Source organism: Platalea leucorodia, assembly GCF_965183815.1.
Source record: "Platalea leucorodia genome assembly, chromosome: Z".
Lineage (NCBI taxonomy): Eukaryota > Metazoa > Chordata > Aves > Pelecaniformes > Threskiornithidae > Platalea > Platalea leucorodia.
The window spans coordinates 563817-582791 of NC_138858.1; the positions used below are offsets into that span (position 1 = coordinate 563817).

General features: G+C 40.6%; 1 protein-coding gene across 3 annotated transcripts in view; it reads right to left on the reverse strand.

Moving 5' to 3' along the window:
- The window catches only part of LOC309602376 (E3 ubiquitin-protein ligase NEDD4-like), a gene marked incomplete at its 5' end in the record, with an annotated part of 193670 nt that overhangs the window by 98965 nt on the left and 75730 nt on the right, over nt 1-18975 (reverse strand). For 2 of the 3 annotated variants that reach the window (XM_082335897.1, XM_082335896.1), the window contains 3 exons: nt 1697-1750; nt 4484-4522; nt 10245-10326. In XM_082335897.1, the coding sequence (XP_082192023.1) occupies nt 1697-1750; nt 4484-4522; nt 10245-10326 (175 nt within the window). Of the gene's footprint in view, nt 1-1696; nt 1751-4483; nt 4523-10244; nt 10327-18975 lie in introns of those variants that run through there. The other variant, XM_082335898.1, reaches the window with a different exon arrangement.

An 18975-nucleotide genomic window follows, 5' to 3' on the forward strand; every position in this document is an offset into this window, starting at 1 on the left:
CAAAAATCTGAAGCAATGTATCTGAAACGAGTACACCAAAACTGACATTTCTCAGCTGCCACTGCATATAGTGTTCCCCTGAACCGCCACCCTGTGCTGTCCGCACGGACGTCCCCGGGCATGCCACCGCCCTCTGCGGGCCAGAGCCAAGCCTCTTCCACCAGTTCTGCCCCGTCCTCCACGCCAACACGAATGTCTTCCAGCCATCGCCCAAGACACGCGAGCCACGCGGTAATGTCAGCACAGCCCTGGGCCCGGCCTTACAGACTGTGCCCTCACGGTTACGGCTCCAGGCTTTCTGCTTCAGCGTTGTCTGCATCAGCTGGCAATGGAAGAGGACCTTAAAGCTGGGAAGAACTGACCAACGATCTCCTTAAGTTCCAAAGGTATAGGACAGTTTTAATAGTGCAAGTGCTCATTACCATCATTATATGTCAATCAATATGGTCACAGTCAGCCCACTCTCAATACACACTGTCACAGATTTACCAATTTACTTCCTCCTAAAGGAGGTTATGATCATTTGGCTGTAAGTCCTTTTTTTCCCCCAAAAGATTACAGCTTGTATGTTTTTCTTCACATTTAACAGGAGACAGAGGAAAAGAATATATTTTTTGAAGGCAGATTTTTCTGTACCTTTTTTTTTTTTGGAATAAAAGGATCTTCGCAATACTGATCCTAATCTTCACAAAGCAAACAAGCTTAGTAGAGATTGTACTGCACCCAACCAAGAAAACATAATACTTGATCTCGTAAACAAAGAGATGGTGTTACAATTTTCAAAAGACAAAAATCCAAAAAAAGTCATTCACCCAGTATACCATCGCATTGGCGTATTTAACCTAATATGTTTAGAATGCCAGGGTCACTTATTCCACGTATGGCTGCATGTAAACCTTTTCTACTTAATCGTATTTAACCATAACGCACCATGAGGGCGGTGAGGCACTGGCACAGGTTGCCCAGCGAAGCTGTGGATGCGCCATCCCTGGAAGTGTTCCAGGCCAGGCTGGACGGGCCTTTGAGCAACCTGGCCTAGTAGAAGCTGTCCCATACCATCTTTAAGGTCCCTTCCAACCCAAACCATTCTATAATAACAAAGCAAGAAGCAGTAAGATGTGGGAAGACTTCTCTAGAAGAGTTACTGCATGAGACAAATGAAGTTCAAAACTAAAACCACTAACAACATGCTGAGCATTATGAGGCAGAGAACTGAAAACATAACAGAGAGCATTATTTTGCCATTACCTTAGACCTTCATACACCCACATCTTGAGTACAAGGTGCAGCTCTGGTAACCGCATCCCAAAAAAGGATGCAGAAGTATTAAACGGTACAGGAAAGAGACACTAAAATGATCAGAGGATGAGGCAGCTGCTTTGTAAGTGACTAAAAAGGTTGGCACTTTACCAGTTTGCACTGGAGAAGCCCAAGAAAGAATGTGATGAGGTTTTCACTGTCAGAATACTGGGTTAAGGAGAACCATTTTGGTTTGACCCAGCAGGGTACTACTTCTGTGTTTAATGCTCTGACTACTAGTCCCAAAACCAGATGCTTTTTATGCTTCTGTCTGCATTTCTTAGCACACTGACTCAAACAACAGACAAAAATACACCTTTAAGATATGCTGTATTTTCATCACCCGCATTACACGGAGCCTTGTGACTAGTACAATGCAATCAAGACAAGCACTCACCAATCTGTTTTCATCAAACACTTCGAACAGGAGACGATGATTGGTTGGGTTTACCTATGAGAAAAGTCAAATAATGTCACTTTAGGTTCACTACCTTGATGATAGCAATATATAGGTACTAGTTCATACAGTGATTAAACCAAGGCAAACAGAACAGGACTAACAGGTTTTATGTAAATCTTCAGTTTTACTTAAACTGGAGCACTAGAACACTTTGTTTCTAAACCCTACTGCAACTAGAAATAGCCTAGCCCTTAACGTTAACAGCTCTCATCTACTGTGTTCAATGCCAGACAGTTACTGCATTTCTCTTACTACAGAAAGCTCCGAGGAGGAACGGCAGGGCCGCTGCATACCCTCGAGCTGCAATTTGGAGAGGACATCCCTGGGCAAACCACGGCTGCTGCTTCTCTCTGCTGTCACCCCCGGCGCGCGCCGCAGCCAGGAAGGGCTGCCGGGGGCTCTCTGGCTGCCCCGAGCACACCAGCAAAGCCAAGGTGGTCTCAGGAAGGGTGGCCTGGCCAAAGTGACAAGCTCTGTGTTTTGGGAACAGGTCCCAGGCTGGACAGACTATCAGGGCTCCCAGATTTTTCTGCTGTGCAGCTGCAATGCTCAACTGAGACGCAGGGAGCAAGAGTGTTACTGCATTTCTTTCAGAATTTCATAATAATCTATATTTAGGACTGTCTATCGCTCACCGTTTCTAGCCCATTTATCACACATGCCTGTGGAAAACCCAACAGAAGTCTCTCCAACACTTGAAAACAACAAATATACCTCCAGAAAATTATTTACATTGAAGTAAATTTAAGCAGAAAGACTGCCAACATTTAAAAGGAAAAAACCAAAGAACTCTGGCAGGAAGACAAAACAGCCACTATTAAACAAGAAAAAAGTTCTATAGTATTTGATCCACTTGATATATTTTTTCAGAAAATCTTTGTAAGCCAGGTTACTATGTCCAACTTGTTTAATTAAGAAAATTTAGAAATAATATTTGCAATGGACCTATGGTTCTGCGGGGGTGGCGGTGGACTTCCTAGTTTTAAGAAAATCAGAGAATTGTGACACACAAAGGGGTATGCATTACTTTATATATCGACATTATTGTTTAGGATTTTCAAGATATTTTAACAGAGCTTCTATGAACTGTATCTGTAGCTTAAGCAACACAAATTGTAGCAGTTTTGTGTAGTCTCTTTTCCTGGGAAAAGTAAATGATTAAAAAGGCTACCTTGAATAATATCAGTTAAAATTATAAGCACAAATATACATAACAAGCTTGCTTAGTCCTGAGTAAATATATTTCACTTCAGAACACATGAATTTGTTCCTTACAGTCTGTCTTGCAACTCGGCATGTTTATGAGACCAATATTCATAAAGATGGGCTTACGGAGGTGAGGTCACCCATTTCTGAATCACGTATGCAGTCGGGATCAAATCTGGGGGAGCCTGAAATGTCTTCAGACAGATAAGCAGTCAAAAACTTTCTTTCGCTTCCCTTTCCTGGGCCATGGTCATGATGGTTAAAATTCCTCTGCATTTTTACAGGCAGGTAGCTTAAGTTATCCCACGGCAGAGCCACCTCTATAATGAGAGGTGTGCAAACATCAAAAACCACTGCGATGAAAATAGAAAACCTTAGGTCTGGTCATAATTTAGTGTCAAGACAGTTCCTATGGCCTCTGCATAACCTACAAAAGTGTAAGTCCTTATTTTCCCCTCTGAGTACATCATAAATATCAAAATATTTCATTAGCTAAAGATGATCTTAGATATGTATTACCCAGCTGCAAAACCTAGAAAAGCTGTTTGGTACATGTTTAAAAATAAAAATTCCACTTAAACCTCAAAAACCTGTGTATTAACAATTATATTGGTGGGAACTATCTATCTATCTAAAAAATCCTATTAGCAAGACAGTCACTTGCTAAGACTCTATAAACAACGTTCCATATGATACCCGTTTTTAACAATCTACAATGACATCTTTTCTCAAGCAGCTGTTTAAGATTAAATTTTAAAAACCACTGAAATTCTACCTAACCGTCTTTTTTGAAAGCTACAGCTGCACTAAAATTAAGTCATTCTTCTTTGGAAACATATTTTCAGCAACTAAATAACAAAGTTGTTATTGCCCTTCTCATTTATATTATGTTGCTCTTGATAATCACTATTTTAACCCCTCCTTTACCACTTTCAAGTATTTAATTTTTTTTTTCTGATAAAAATCACTCAGTTTTAGCTGTAACTTGGTTTTCCTTTTAAGCAAGATCTAGAAAGATTAAAATGAAACTACAAAAAACCACCCCCAACATATTTTGACCTTTTTGGCAAGTAACATGAAGGCCAAGAGAAATTACTTTTTCCATCTTCCTTCTCTACATTTCTATTTCATTATTTTTTGCCATGATAAATTTCATACAGCTCTTAGAAGTGCCTCTGACTATTTGCCACTGCATTAACATTTTAAAACCACAGCAAACATGCTCGGCTAAAAATACTTTTTCAAATAAAAACATTTTTTTATTTTTCAGATGAATTAACTCAAAAGTTACTCTAAATAAAATCTCAGATTGTGAAACAGTCCATTTTGAATTCATCTTATGCCAATTTCTGCTGATCATTGCATCACTACGGAGACAGAAGAGCAATAGCATCTGGACAAACATTTTTAATGTAAACGTATAAACAACATAAAAAATAAGCTTCATCCAACGTTACAAAATGCCATGCGATTAATTGTACGTGTTATAATAATGATTGCAAGTAAAGGGAAACTTACTCTAAAATAAAATTCTTCATTCCATTTTGGATTCAGTGTCTGTAAAAGAAAAACATATTTACGTACTAAAATTTCTTTAGGTTTGCCATTTTGCAATCATCAAAACGTGCATGCAAGTGACAAATTTCTAGGGGGGGAAAAGGGGGGGAGAAAAAAAAATAAAAAAAATGAAAAAAAATTGCCATCGAATTATTATAGAAATTCTCTACTGAGTAAACCAAACATGGGAGGATATTTGAGTCAGAGGACCCTAAAATAGATGTTAAGTATGAATAGGATTCCATGAGTAACATGCAGATCGCTGAGAACCTGTAGAAATAGAACCTGAGGACGTTTCATTCTCAAGATTCATTTAAACCCATATAAAAAAAAATGTATTTTTTTTAAACACAAGGACAACTTTAGGGCTACAAAAATAAGGACAGATTTAGACTGTAAATTAAACAGAAAAAAGGAACAAAAGGAAAGGTTATTTCCTCTGAACAGGTATGACACTCTTCCTAACCTCCCCCAAGCCTATGGAGGATTTTAATTTTGTCTCAATAACCTGAATAAAATGTACAGAATAAGATATGCATATAGATTGTAATCTGAAGGGAGCTCAAGCATAAAATAATCAAATTGATTAAAAAAAGATATTAGAACCACAAACATTAATATTTTGGGCAATTCAAATTTGGATAAGTTTAAAAAGCAAGTATGGTATGTCCAACGGTTTTTGTTTTCATGCCAAATGATTCCCTCATTCTCTCACATAGCAGAGATTTACCAAAGAGCTGACAGTAAAAATTGGCTCTACACCCACCAAAATTTTGTTATAGCAGAGAAGGAGAATCTTGGCTGTTTATCTCAACTCCTTGATATATATACAATAGATTTATCATGTCCAGGACACAGGGGCACACTACACTGCATTTCTCTACAAAATGGAAATACAGGAGTCATATTGTAGCTCACCATGCACTGGCACGATCACATCACGCTGACAACTGTACATCCTCCTTTCCCCTTTAAATTGGGGCTGAATCTCAACCCAACATATATGTAACTGATCATCAATGAAATGGAATACTGAAATTTGAAAACGCTGGTCTAGAAAATTTAGGGGAAAAAAGGAGGAGAAAATAATAGTATAAAAAAAAGATCAAACTCTAAACCTACATAAACAGCTATGCAGGTGGTTAACAGTTGCACTCTCAGAAAACTTTTACCTGTTTATCCTGAACAATCTTATGAGAGAGCAGGAAAACGTTTCATGAAAGAGAAGACCATTGTAAAGGGTAGATGAACAGAATAAAATGAGTGTAGGTGAAGGGCAGGGATACGGGTTGGGGGCAGAAAGAAACTTTCAACTTGTTTGCCTTAAGGAGCACAAATGTATTCAGCAAAAAAAATTACGTAATAAGAAAAAAAAAAAAGATACTTTTAAAGTACTTGTCTTCATCAAATGCGGCTGTTATTGGCAAGAGAGGTTCCATGTAATTCAACAAATGAAGCACGGTCTCGTAATAAATTTGAGGGCACTACTGTCCATCAATAATCCATTAATTTTGAATGCTGCTTAACCACAAATACAAATTTCAGGAAATATTTGACGTATTAGGCAGCACAATGTTTGGTAAATGCCCTGGTAACCGGCAGAAATTTCTTCCACCTTTGTAAGTCACCACTAGAATCCCAGCAAAGCAGAAAACCACTTACTTGTAAAGAAAGGCTCCAGAAATAAAGGCATGAATAACTTCATAAAGGATATTAGCAGGGAAACAACAGACTCATCAGCAAAATGAGCTATATCCTAAAAAGGGCAAGTATAGTAGAGATAAAGAACTGCCAAGAGTCAAGCTGAGTTAGATCTTCCACAGGATATTAGAACAAACACAAAGAAGGTTTTTCAACCAGATAAATAAAATGAGAACATGGAAAGAAATGATGCTACTAAGCAATGAAGCTCAATGGGGAGACTAAGCCTGTTTAGATAGGGAAAATTATGTTTAGCGTTACATATGGGAAAGGCAGAATAACTACGAGGGATCAGTACGAAGGTAGAAGCAGTCACAAGTGATGTAGAAGTGAAGTCTTCAGAGCTCAGCGCAGTCAAATTGACACATGAAATCACAAGCCTAGTAGCAGGAATTTAAAAATCATACTAAAGCATCTTACAAGATCATAAGATGGCAAACAGCAAATGCAGCCTTTTCTACCGCAGACAGAAGAGAGCATTTCTAGCAGGCCATTCAAAACACAGCTCCAAAAGGCAACACAAGGCATTAATCAAATTTTACAGTTGGAATAATTAAATGTGTGGAGGGAGGTAAAAAAAAAAGCCTCAAAAATTCAACATAGCTAGATCATGCCAGATGAATCTGAACTTCTTCTGATAACTTTATTTTTTCAGAGTAAGGCAACACTGCTTTTAATCCCTTTGGCTGTAACCAAGCACACTTCATAAGGCTAGGTCCAGCTGCACAGTAGGATACGTATCAGACAACTGCACAGGGCATGTAAAAGGAGGATAAGAAGGGGAAACGGCAGGCTCTTCTGCCTTCTCGAAGGCACGTCCTGCAAGACAGTGCCAGACAGAAAGTTACCCATTAAATGGAGGAAGACAAAAATGAGTAGACAAGTAAGAAACTAGTGAAGGGCTAGACGCCGTCATATTAAAGGAAACGTTACAGAGCTGAAGGAGATAATTGGCAGTGTCTTTCAGAATCACTCCTGAGACTGAGTTTGCTCAATATTTTCTTGTTAATGCCTAACTCAAAATCAAGATATACTAATGGCGTTTGGTATTTACGAAATAAACAGAGATTGCAAATTGCAGAGGAAGAATACTGTTTTGAGGGCAGAAGTCTTGAGATGAAATTTAACAATTCAAACCAGAAACGACTAACTAGAACTTTCCAATAGATGAGTTAATAGTACTATTATGGAAGTGACTGAGAAAGTCCAGGCTTGAAGTGACAGTTACAAGAAACAGTGAAAAAAGACAGATGCAATCCCAGGAACACATCATACAATCACAGAATCGTTTAGGCTGGAAAAGACCTTTAAGATCATCAAGTCCAACCATAAGCCTACCACTGCCAAGTCCACCGCTAAAGATGAGCATCACCATCTCATCCTCAGTCCTCTGTCTACGGCCGGGTTGTTGTGCAGACACTGTCCTTTTTCTCTTCCTGCCTAGGGCAGCACTAAAGCCATGAGCTTCTCTCTTCCTTGATACAATCGATACAATATTTTCACACCTTTGCTACATTTTTTTTATTTATGGTGGTCTTCTCAGAAGCTTTCTTATTCTCCTTTCACATGGATGCTGGTAAGTATTGCTTCAGATCAGCAATAATGCTACAACCTTCTTTCCGATTGAACGCTCTGATTTCAACCTCTCCTAACTTTCTGCACTATAGCCAGTACGTTTCAAATGTGTAGGAGCCAAATATGCCGTGTCTTTAGTAATCATGCTTTCATACCAGCAACATTCTTTCAAATAAGGACAATGTCATTCTAATAAGAATTTTAAAAAATAATTTTAAAAAATAATTAATTAATTTTTTAAAAAAATCAGAAATTGAATAAAATGGATGCGATCACCATTATTGCCTAAGAAGCAAGGGGGGAAAAAAAATGAAGTGCTATATCCATGCCACACTTCCTACCTCCTCTGCCCCCATTTCACAGACTTGCTACCCAGGATTTCTCTCGAAAGCCAAAGGATCCTTGCACCCTCACCACCTGCTTCACATCCTCTCTGCTATCGCAGCTGTCCCGAGTTCCAGTCACAGAGTCACGAACAGCTGGGATCTCCAGAGGTCCCTTCCAACACCTAGGCCATCCAGGCTCATGCTACCGCACGCTGAAATTCTTCCATTTCACTGAAGTGAAAGGGGAAGGATGAAAATCTCCCTCCCATCCTCAGGCATTTGCGGTTAACAGAAGCTACCATACTATTTTAAGACAATAAACAAGCACTACAAGAACCGGACTCGTCTAGACAGTTATTTTTAGGTAAGCCATTATTTTTCAGGAATCCTGAAGCATACATTTTGCAAACAAGCCCACGAAAGCGAATGCATAGACTGTTTGTAGGGTGCAACTGTTCACGTGTCTCCGGCCTCCACCGAGTTCTCTCAGATGAAATGAGTTGCCCATCTAGTAGCTGGGAAAGTCTGAGCCCATATCACTATTGATCCAAAATTACTACAGTGGCCCAAATTATTTTTTAAATAAGAAAATAAACCTTCACCTACACTCATTTTATTCTTTTCATCTACCCTTTATACTCTAAGAAAGATTTATCAGCACACAGACACAGGTGTACTGATTTAATAGTTTCTCATGAACATTGCCGTTCATAATATGACAATCAAAGGCAATCTTGCACTTCAGCAAGAGCACGTTAGTTAAGATTATACCAGAATTCTAATAGCCAGGTGTTTTATAATAGCCTGAAAATGACCTATCGAGCCTAAGCATTTTCCATTCACATGATTTCAAGAAGAGGACTTAATTCCATGCAACTACGTCCCAGGAAATGGCAAGACAAGCAGCACACTCTCTAGGAAAACAAGATACGCGTATCATAAGAAAACCTCCCACGTACTTGTATGGAATTAGCGATAAATCTGGCACCTATTTAAGGAAACAAAAAATGCCACAGTCCATGTTGTTACTATGGCAACAAACTAGGTACTCCTTTTTGAAAAAGTTAACATTTTTCTCACAAGTTTTAATGTCTAAAAACTTTACATAAAACTAAGCTAGATGGGCTATAAAGAACTTATTTAAAAGGAGTCAATGAACATAAAAATGCTATTGTGAAACAAGCAGCAGTGGTTAACCAGGAAATCTTTTAAAAATTACTTTTGCTTTCCAACACCAAACATGCCCTGGGTCCTGTGAAAAGTTCTGCTCGAATCTTCCATGCTTCCAGGTTTTCACATCGGTTTTCTCATGACATCTGATGTTCTGATTTTAGAACAGCATCATTCGATTTTGTGTTTTCAATAACAACATTTTCCTCACTATACTGTTTTGCAATAATGATTTCAACTGAATCATTATTGATTCTAAATATCTTCATAAAAATGACAACTCATTTTTTTTTTTACTTTTCACACAGGTTATGACCTTTTTCTGCTATGCCATCACTACCAGCAAATCTAAAAAACTAAAAAAACCCCTTTCTTAGGGCCCTCGTGACAAATATCCCCTCTTAGAATTTTTGCGTGTGTGGAATGCAATTAGCAAACCAAAGAAAATTTAATTTTGGTTCTCATTAAAAATGAAAACATTTTCAGTGCATTTCCAGGCTTTTATTACAGCATACCTTCCATCATTTGGCTGTTTTAAATTCTCATATTAGGAAAATATATTGAAAATGGAAATTTTGAAAGGGAACATTAAAGAATGATAATTTTTGCTAAAAGTCAAATAAATTATAATTAATGTCTTTCATTAAAATGAAAATGGCTTTGACAAAAGAAACAGTGAAAGATAAAATGAGATTTGATAAGCCAAGGTTTAGAGAATAATATGCAACATATTAGCATTTCTTTTCTCTTTTGTTTTTCTGTCAACAGATCATGCACACTGAAGATGCACGCACTTCTTTTCTTATTTTGGTTTGGAAAAAAAAATAGATTATTCAGTTGCTATACACGTATGCAACAATTTAAATAAGTGTTGTATTATGTTATAGAATTGTGTTCCAGTATTCTTAATATTTCCAAAGCCATGGAATAAAAAAAGAGTACATACATACCTTTTTAATAGTTTTTGTCTGCACAAGAGCAAGTTCTCTGTTCTCATCTGCTACATACAAGGAAAGTTTCACATACGGGTCACTGCAAAAGAAGACGTCATATTTAACAGGAATATAGTTTTACAGACAAATATAATTTCAGTATAAATCTGTCATTTAATTGGACAACAATAGCAGTTCTAAACACTTTTAGTGAAAGTGTTTTCAGTGAAACCTAGTAACTGGAACAAGCTACTGAAACATTTAAAATGTGTTTGAATATGCTCAGTTAAATACTGACGATAGCATTAAACATAATTTAACTTGCAGCTTTGTCCCATTGCTATGGACAAGAACCACTTGCTTGCATACACCTTCTGCTCACTAGCATGCACGTGGCAGTCCATGTAAAACGAGTCAAGAAAAAAGCTGAGCCATGGGTTTTAGAAGAGCCTCCCTGTAACTAACCACTGGAGGTTGACAGGAAAGGGAACAGGAATTATCTTGAAGAAGTGGTTCCAATTTCATTGACCCATAAAACCAAGCTGCATGGTATCAGCGGTGATACCAGCATGGCCTTTCTGTCCACGGACACCCCTGCCCAGACCCTGAGCTCTGCTACCCATGCCACAGGTCTCCTCCTCGCCAGCTGGTCCACTGCAGCGCTCGCTGCAAACAGACGCTTGTACACTCGTCCCACAGGCAATCCACACTCGTGGGTGCCCCCGCAAATGCTGTCATGGACCCTCTCCCCACCTAGTACCCCTGCCCGGACCCAGGCCTCCCACCCCCGCCTAGGCTATGCTAGTGAACGCCACATGTACTCTGCCACGCACAGCAGGTCTGGGAGAGACACAGGCACTCACTCTGCCCCACCAACAGCCGGCACCCAGACTGTGACCAGCAGCCCCACTCCAGCCACTGGCACTCAGCCCCTCACCTGCATCTTGGATAATCTTAATACAGCAGATGCTCCCGCCTTCCGCATACCCTTCCATACTGAACACCTGCCCTTCCGTACTGAACACCTACCCTTCCATACTGAACAGCACACTGACCCTGCTTCAGCCTTTCAGGCCCTTCTCATGACCAGCTCGCTGAAGATCAAACGCTATTGTAAAGGTTTGCACAAACACTTCAGCCTCCGTTCAAATCCAATTTCCAAGGTCAATGAAGCACCGTGAACGTTAAGTTTGCAGCTATGGGGTATTATAACTGCTACCTTGAGCTCTACGGAGTAGTAAGTAGAACTACCACGAGAGCTATTTTCCATTAGAGTTTATCTGCACTTAGGGGAAGTCTTGCCCACCGTGCCAGAGCCAGCCGGCATAGACAAATCTGGTCTCGGATCTCCCCCCGGCCCTCCTCCTCTTTGCAGAAGGAGAAGGAAGTAGAGAGATTCCAGAGACCATGCAGCGCTCTGTGTCAGATACCTTTCAGAGATAAAACGTGCCACTAAAGAAGGTCACTGCTTTCACCCTAACTCCAGCTGCTTCTCACTATTGCTGTGCTGTAGGTTTCTACCCTCCAAACCTGTGCTTTCTGATTTCTTTCAGCAGGGAGACAGTACCTACCAGTAAGGGGTGATGTGGAGGAAGGCTCCATGACACCAGTACGAGATGACAGTCTGCTAGATCCTTCCCAGTACCAGCAGAAGAATACTGCATCTCTTGGGAGCTCTAAATGTTAAAGGGCTCCATAAGATCTGAAGAAGGCAATCTTGTATGCTACAGCAACCTTAAGTATGCTAGCATGGTTTCCACAGTACTCGCAAATAATACACTCGAATATAACCTTTCTTTTATGGCATAAACTAGCATGGTCACGAAAATGATCCAAGGACTGGAACACCTCTCCTATGAGGAAAGGCTGAGAGTTGGGGTTGTTCAGCCTGGAGAAGAGCCAGCTCCAGGGAGACCTCCTTGCAGCCTCTCAATATATAAAGGGGCTTATAAGAAAGATGGAGAGAGACTTTTTACCAAGGCCTGTAGTGACAGGACAAGGGGCAGCAACAGTTTTACACTGAAAGAGGGTAGGTTTAGAATGGACATAAGGAAGAAATGTTTTATGATGACGGTGGTGAGACAGTGGAACAGGTTGCCCAGAGAAGTTGTGGATGCTCCAGGTTGGATGGAGCTTTGAGCAACCAGATCTGGTGAAAGATGTCCCTGCCCACGGCAGGGGGATTTGACTAGGTGATCTTTGATGGTCCCTTCCAACCCAAACCATTCTACAATTCTATGACTCTATGCTGAAAGGACCCAACTGGGAGAAAAACCTCCTGCAGCAACAGAGTAAGTTCATGCAGGTATAATGTCAGCAAGTAGAACTGGAGCAGTGCCTCTGCTTGAAGAGGGGAAAGGGGCAGAAGAGTAAAACGAGGACACTCAACTGCTCCAATGCTTCCTTTTCAAGACTGCGGCACAGTCATCTGGATGCCAATCTAAGGGTTCTTGAAGGAAGGATAAACAACAGGCATTCAGATTACCAACCATTTCATTCAGAGATTCAGACACTCTCAAATACATTTCTCTGATGCTTTTTAAATTTAAAAACCAATTTTGTGACAGAATTGCTACAGAATAATCAGCAGTTGAGTGTTCATTAAACTAGATGCTTCCTTTACTTGGAAAATAAAATACCAGAGTAAGGTGAAAATAAAGTAAGAATAAACAAGACATCATGTTGGATTGATTATTGTATCAGTAGATGCACATAAATGCATCTACTTAAATGGCAATTAAGTTCAGCATTACGTACCAAGGTTTAAAAGAAAACAAAGCATCATTGTGATTAAAAAGAAATGCTGATACTACTTTGAATTGCTTAATGTACTGTGCTGCCTAATATTTACTGGCAAAATAGACTATTACAAGAAGCGGTGGGAACCAGATATTCATTGCAGCTTGCAGATTGCAGTGTGGGGGAGGAATCAAACGGAGCCTTTCTGACATAAGGCAACGTGAAGAAAGAAATTTGTATGGAAGGAGGATTATAAAAGGCAAAATTAAGGACCTTGTAGGGTGGTGAAATGAAAGTCTTAACCCCAACACTGCACAACATTAAGAAACTAAGACTGACTGCTAACATTTGAATCCACAGAAGCATTTATTTTGGGGATCTCATGTTCAAGCTTTTCTGCAGGTCTGGCCCTCAGTCTTAATTCAATGCTTAGACACTTAGTCCATGTCTAAGAATGTAGTTTTGCCTTTAGTTTTAGCTGGTCTAAGTCTGATGCTGCTGCTGAAGTTAGCCTATCCTCTCCTCCACCTTTGGCCACATATTCCTGCATCACTGCTGGTCCATCAGATCAGACAGCTGATGTGACTGAAAAAAACACTACAGAAATAATAACAGTCATAATTACAAAGTACGCGTTTTCAGATATAAAATTTCCCGGAACATAGGGAGGAAAACAAATGCGCAGCTGGGATACGGGGAGGGTAGGACTTCACCTTCAATGGAAGCACAGACTCAGCTTAGCTTAAGCCAATTGTAAAACCTCACTCTTAGTTACTTCTGGAATCGAAGCCTATAAAGTATTATTTTTATACTGCACAGGACATTGACAGTCATATGTAAAACTGAAACAAAAACATCATATGGGTATAGTTGGACCTGCACCTAAACATAACGCTACTAGCTATGCACACTTGAAAAATGGGAAGATTCTTAAAGAAAAGACTCTTTAATGCTAAATAGGTGGGAATAACATCCTCCCGGTTTTAAGTTATCAATGCATACTTGGGCAACACTGTTTTCATGAACCCTCAGAAATACTAGAATTTCTTAATCTTAAAATATCCTGGATGAATCTTCTGTCTACAGAAAACAAAGAACTGTGAAGGTGGCAACAGATTTTTTTTTTTTTTAGTTATACTTTACTTTTTTTTTTAAACAAGAGAATAATTACGTTTATTACAAATTTTCCTAAGAAAATTTTGCCTTTACTAAACAGACTATTGACATCTCTGCCTGCTCTAGAAGTGGGACAGACTGAGTCAGACTAAACTGTACCAGCAAAGTTCTCACTCCTGAAAGTGAGACAGGAATTTATCTGAATGATCAGATATTTGAGACTGTTTACTTACGTGCACTCATTTACTTAAAATGAGCACGTAGCTGGACAGATACTATAGACCAAGGTAAGTCGACACTGCTCCGAGTAAAGCGGCCTCGCACCTCCCTCTACCCTGGCCACTTGTTCCGGCCTTTGTGTGGCCCCTTCTGCCATGGCAGAGCCCCTCTGCATGGAGGTATGCACAGAAACGGATCAGAGCAAGGGTTCGAGTTAACCGCGACAGGCAGCGGGGAAAGAAGGGGTCACTTTCCAGCCCAGCCAGCACCCTGGCTCCTCTCAGTGCCCGCAAATGTGCTAACGTTTGCTGTTCTGGGCAAGAGGGGATAGGCAGCAGAGGCAGGAAGGGGCATCAAGGGAAAGGGCAGAAAATTGTATTTATTTGTTTTTAAGTCACAATGTCATCTTAATGTTTTCTAAAGTCTACCATCTGACTTAATCCTTCAACAAATTAAACATCGCAAATAAACAGAAAACAGCACTTGTTAAGGACATCTTTAAGCCACGCACTGCCAGCTTGGTTTTTTGTTTTTAGCTCTTTGAATAGCAATGACCATTTAAAAAGAAAAAAAAGAAAACTATTAAATAGAACATAAGGAAACAAGTACAGAGGAGAAGAAACAAGACCTGAGATTTACCACTACAGTGTCTTATCCAGAACCTGTGACTGATGTGATTTGATGACAGCTTACAGAAAAAGTTGTTTACGTCACATTATCTGCTTTACATCCTGCTAAATTCAGCATTTCATTCACAACTCTGGAAGCTGCAGCTGCCTAAACAAACCTGACGGTAATTTTTTTCTGTGCTTTGAACTCATGATCTAAGGAGCTGTGAAACTTCACGTGAAGCTCTAGGAACTGAAAGATCAGAGAGCCAAACTCATTTAGCAACAGTGGCAAAGACAACATCTCATTCACAGATTGTAGCTTCCAGGCCAAAGTTTCCTAAAAGAATTTAGTTATCTGAAGAATAATCACCACACACACAACTTCTGTTCACACCATCAGAAAATAAGAGGACGTGAGTATCGGATACCACAGAACAGAACACTGAATTTCTAGCAGTTTTCTTCTCCACTTGGAATTAGCTGTAAATAGCAAATATTGTTGAAGTCTATTAGGTTGCTTCTCTCACCATATAGTTCTAGATAACCCAGCAAAAGTTTCCAGGAAATCATCTGATTTTTCTTCATTAGGATGCAGTATCACGGTAATCACACTGAGTCATGGCAAGGGCTAAAACCAGACATACTTCCAAAATCATGGATCTGGGTATCGTCTGTGCCCAGATAAAAGACAGACTAAAACTTATTTTCAAGCACCATACACACTAGTTCTTAGTTTAAGAGATATTACAGAAGCCAAATGCTCAAGGAAGCATTTCAGTCAATCCTCTTGAGCTACATCGTTGCTCAGAGAAAGCTGTGTTTTTACATTAGTCAACGCAAAGGAAGGTCTTAGTGAAAACAAGACAGTTTGTTATAGCTTACAGGTTTCAGCCAATTCCAGTGGGGACAGGGTTCCATCACATCTAATTTCAGTGAAGTTAATGCTAAATTAAGTTGAAATATAGCAAAAGAAATTGTTTCCAAATCAGCAGATCTTTAAAAAATTTTTAAAATACGGGATGACTCAGGTGTCTTTCTACTGCAGTAGCTAGCCCTCCAGAGTTCAGGAAGACTTACTAGTTTCGGCGCAATGCTGGACTGAGCTATTTCCAAACATGTGAATGGGGTTGTGACTCGGCTAATAAACCCACCGAAAAAGAAAATGCCGAGAAGAAAGCAGATGCTCCAAGGTGGCTCTGCAAAAACCGGCTCTGCCCAGCAGGGCCGATGCCAAATCCACCGGATCCAGGGCTGGCACTGCAGCCAGGTGCCTACGCCCTCCCATCTCCATAGCATCACCCACCCGTGCTACGCAGGCAACAGGAAAACTCGGACACGACGGGACTTACTTCCCACAGCTCCAGGTAACAGAAGCAATCTGCAGAGAGTAAGCCTCTCCATTATTTCCAGTTTTTATCCTGGACAAACTTGGTAAATGGCATCAAGGTAAATACTTACCGCGACTTTTCTCTAACCACGTCTCTCTTCAAAATACTGCTAAAATTACATTTCCACACGGATTTCACTTCCCTCCCATACAACACCTGACTGATTCTTACAAGAAGACTGCTAAACAAAACTTCCAGAAACTACAAAATTGTGTGTGAACAGAACACCTCATAGCCAGCACGTGCCAGTGTTAAAGAGCACAGTCTTTCTGAAGAGAAGGAGCCATTAAAGAACTGCCACCGGAGAGGCATTACTGTACAAGAAATACGTCGTCACTTTTTTATGCTAGGAACATACTCTGACACTTTGAACTTAAAGACTTCATAAGCTCAAAGACCTTTCCATGAGAAGCGTTGTTAAAGAAAAGGTCAAGTTTACAATAATTAAGGTTGGGTTTCGTTCGTTTGTTTGGTTTGGTTTTTACAGTTTCTTTGTGATATTCCTCTTACACCCTGCTGCCGTGCCACCTTTAAACTTCACTTGCGATCAACAACAGAAGGCTCATCCTCTTGCATTACCTGCAAAACTTCTTCATGAAATTCAAAACTTAGTTCTGGGCAGAGACACAGGAGACCCAGGATACTGAAATATCTCCATAATGAAAACATACCCGAGACTAGGAGCCTTCTAACAAAGTGAAGTCACTGCATGTTCAAAGGCCTGTAACTGCAAATGCCACGCCCCTGTTTTAGAAAAGTAACTGCAATTAAAATTTAAGCAAAACATTCAACTGCTCTCCTCGTGAAAACATAAGAACACCTGCTCTCTGATGTTGATTTAGCTAAAAAATACAAAAACCAAACAAACACAAACCACCACCAAACAAACACAAACCACCACCAAACAAACACAAACCACCACCAAACAAACACAAACCACCACGTCTAACCAGACCAGTTCTTTCTGGATTCTGGAAAGAACAACAGAAACACAAGAAATTAAGATGAAAGTTCAAGACTTCAGAATGCCCCCAAATATATACATACAGTCAGCATGCCTGCGTTTCTCATGGAGAGATTGTACCGTGGAAACAAGCTCCTCAATCCTAATCTCAGGCAGTTTACTTAAAGGGCACCTTAAAAGCCATTAGCAATGGTTAACCCTATATAGAAAGTACCTGTTACCAGGCACCGATCAGAACAGATCTGCCAAGCAAAATTCAGACTACTCTGTCTCTCACGTGGACTCTCACCATAGGACTCTTAATACCCATACATAATTGACCAGGTTTACACGAAGACTCGGAACTGACCCATAGCAGCCTTAAGCTTGCGACCCACTAGAAGCTACAACGAGCACCAGCGTGCTGACCGTCAGGGAAGGCACAGCCGAGCAAGGAACAGACTGGCTGCAGCTCCAGTAAGCGTGAAGGGCAACGGAGGCACAACTGTGACGTGCGACCGAGCGCACACATCACAGAAGGAAGTGGGCACGCGGTTTACTAAAGCAATGTTTGTGGGTGGAAAATACTGTTAATACCAGGGAAGGTGGAAAGGGGAAGAATGGTAGATGCCCTTGACACCCTAGAGCACCATAAAAGAATACGCTTATTATTCAAAGCTTGTTTACCGAAAACTGAAAATGAATATATGGATTCAACCAAAACAAAGTCAAACCAAAACCCAACAGGGTATACACATCTCTTCCCAATTAAATAGTCTACTTTGCTTTATGATTTCAGCTTATCCATTCAATTCTGGATGGAAGGTATACTGGGTATACCTGGATGGTGCATCTATCTGAGACATGAACATGCACAAATAACCCTCTCCGCTCCCCTTCCTCCCCAAAAGCTGGGATCCTCCAAACCCAAGGTCACAGAACAAAGCAGCTCTGGGGGTACTATTCAACCAAACCCTGGTAATGCTAGGGAGCCAGATGACTATGAGCTGGATTAAATAATAACCAGTGGATTATGAAAAGACTTTTGGAAAAAAGAGAAGTCAACTTGAAAACAAGTGTAATGGAAGCATGATTTTTTTTTTTTTTTTTAAAAAAAACAGTGCAGACAGAAAGGAGGGAAGAAAGCAGCAGCCAAAACCTGGTTTGACACTGCCAGAAGCTGCCCCACTGGCATCGCCACCTCTGTCTGGGCTGGGCAGGGCATCCTCCCCACCGGGCACCACGGGTACCAGACAGCCGACTGACCGTCCTGGCTCTGTGTGCGTGCGCACGCCACGAGCAGATTATAGGGGACAGCCCGGGTGCACGTAAAGCTCCAGAAGCTACATCTCCACAAGAGGTGATTCAGATCCCCAAATCCACATGCTCCAAAGGGCTGAGGGCTGCTTCTAATCCACACTGCCAGCAACAGGGGCTGCATGGGTGCACAAGAGAGAGACTGAAAAAGAGATGAGAATTTGGGGGGATCGCATGTGGACAGGTTACAGGTGATCACTCACACTTTGTAAGCATCCAGGATTGCTGCAACCTGGTGTGACCACACAGCCGACCCTGCGTTGAGAACCAGGCTGGACTAGAGACCTCCTAAGGTCCCTTCCAGACTGAATTTTCCTATGGCCCTATGATTATACTCAAGCAAAAATATTAGCACTCACTGATCCCAGCGTCAGTTTTTAAAAACACACATCCAAACAACTTCATACTTGGTCGCT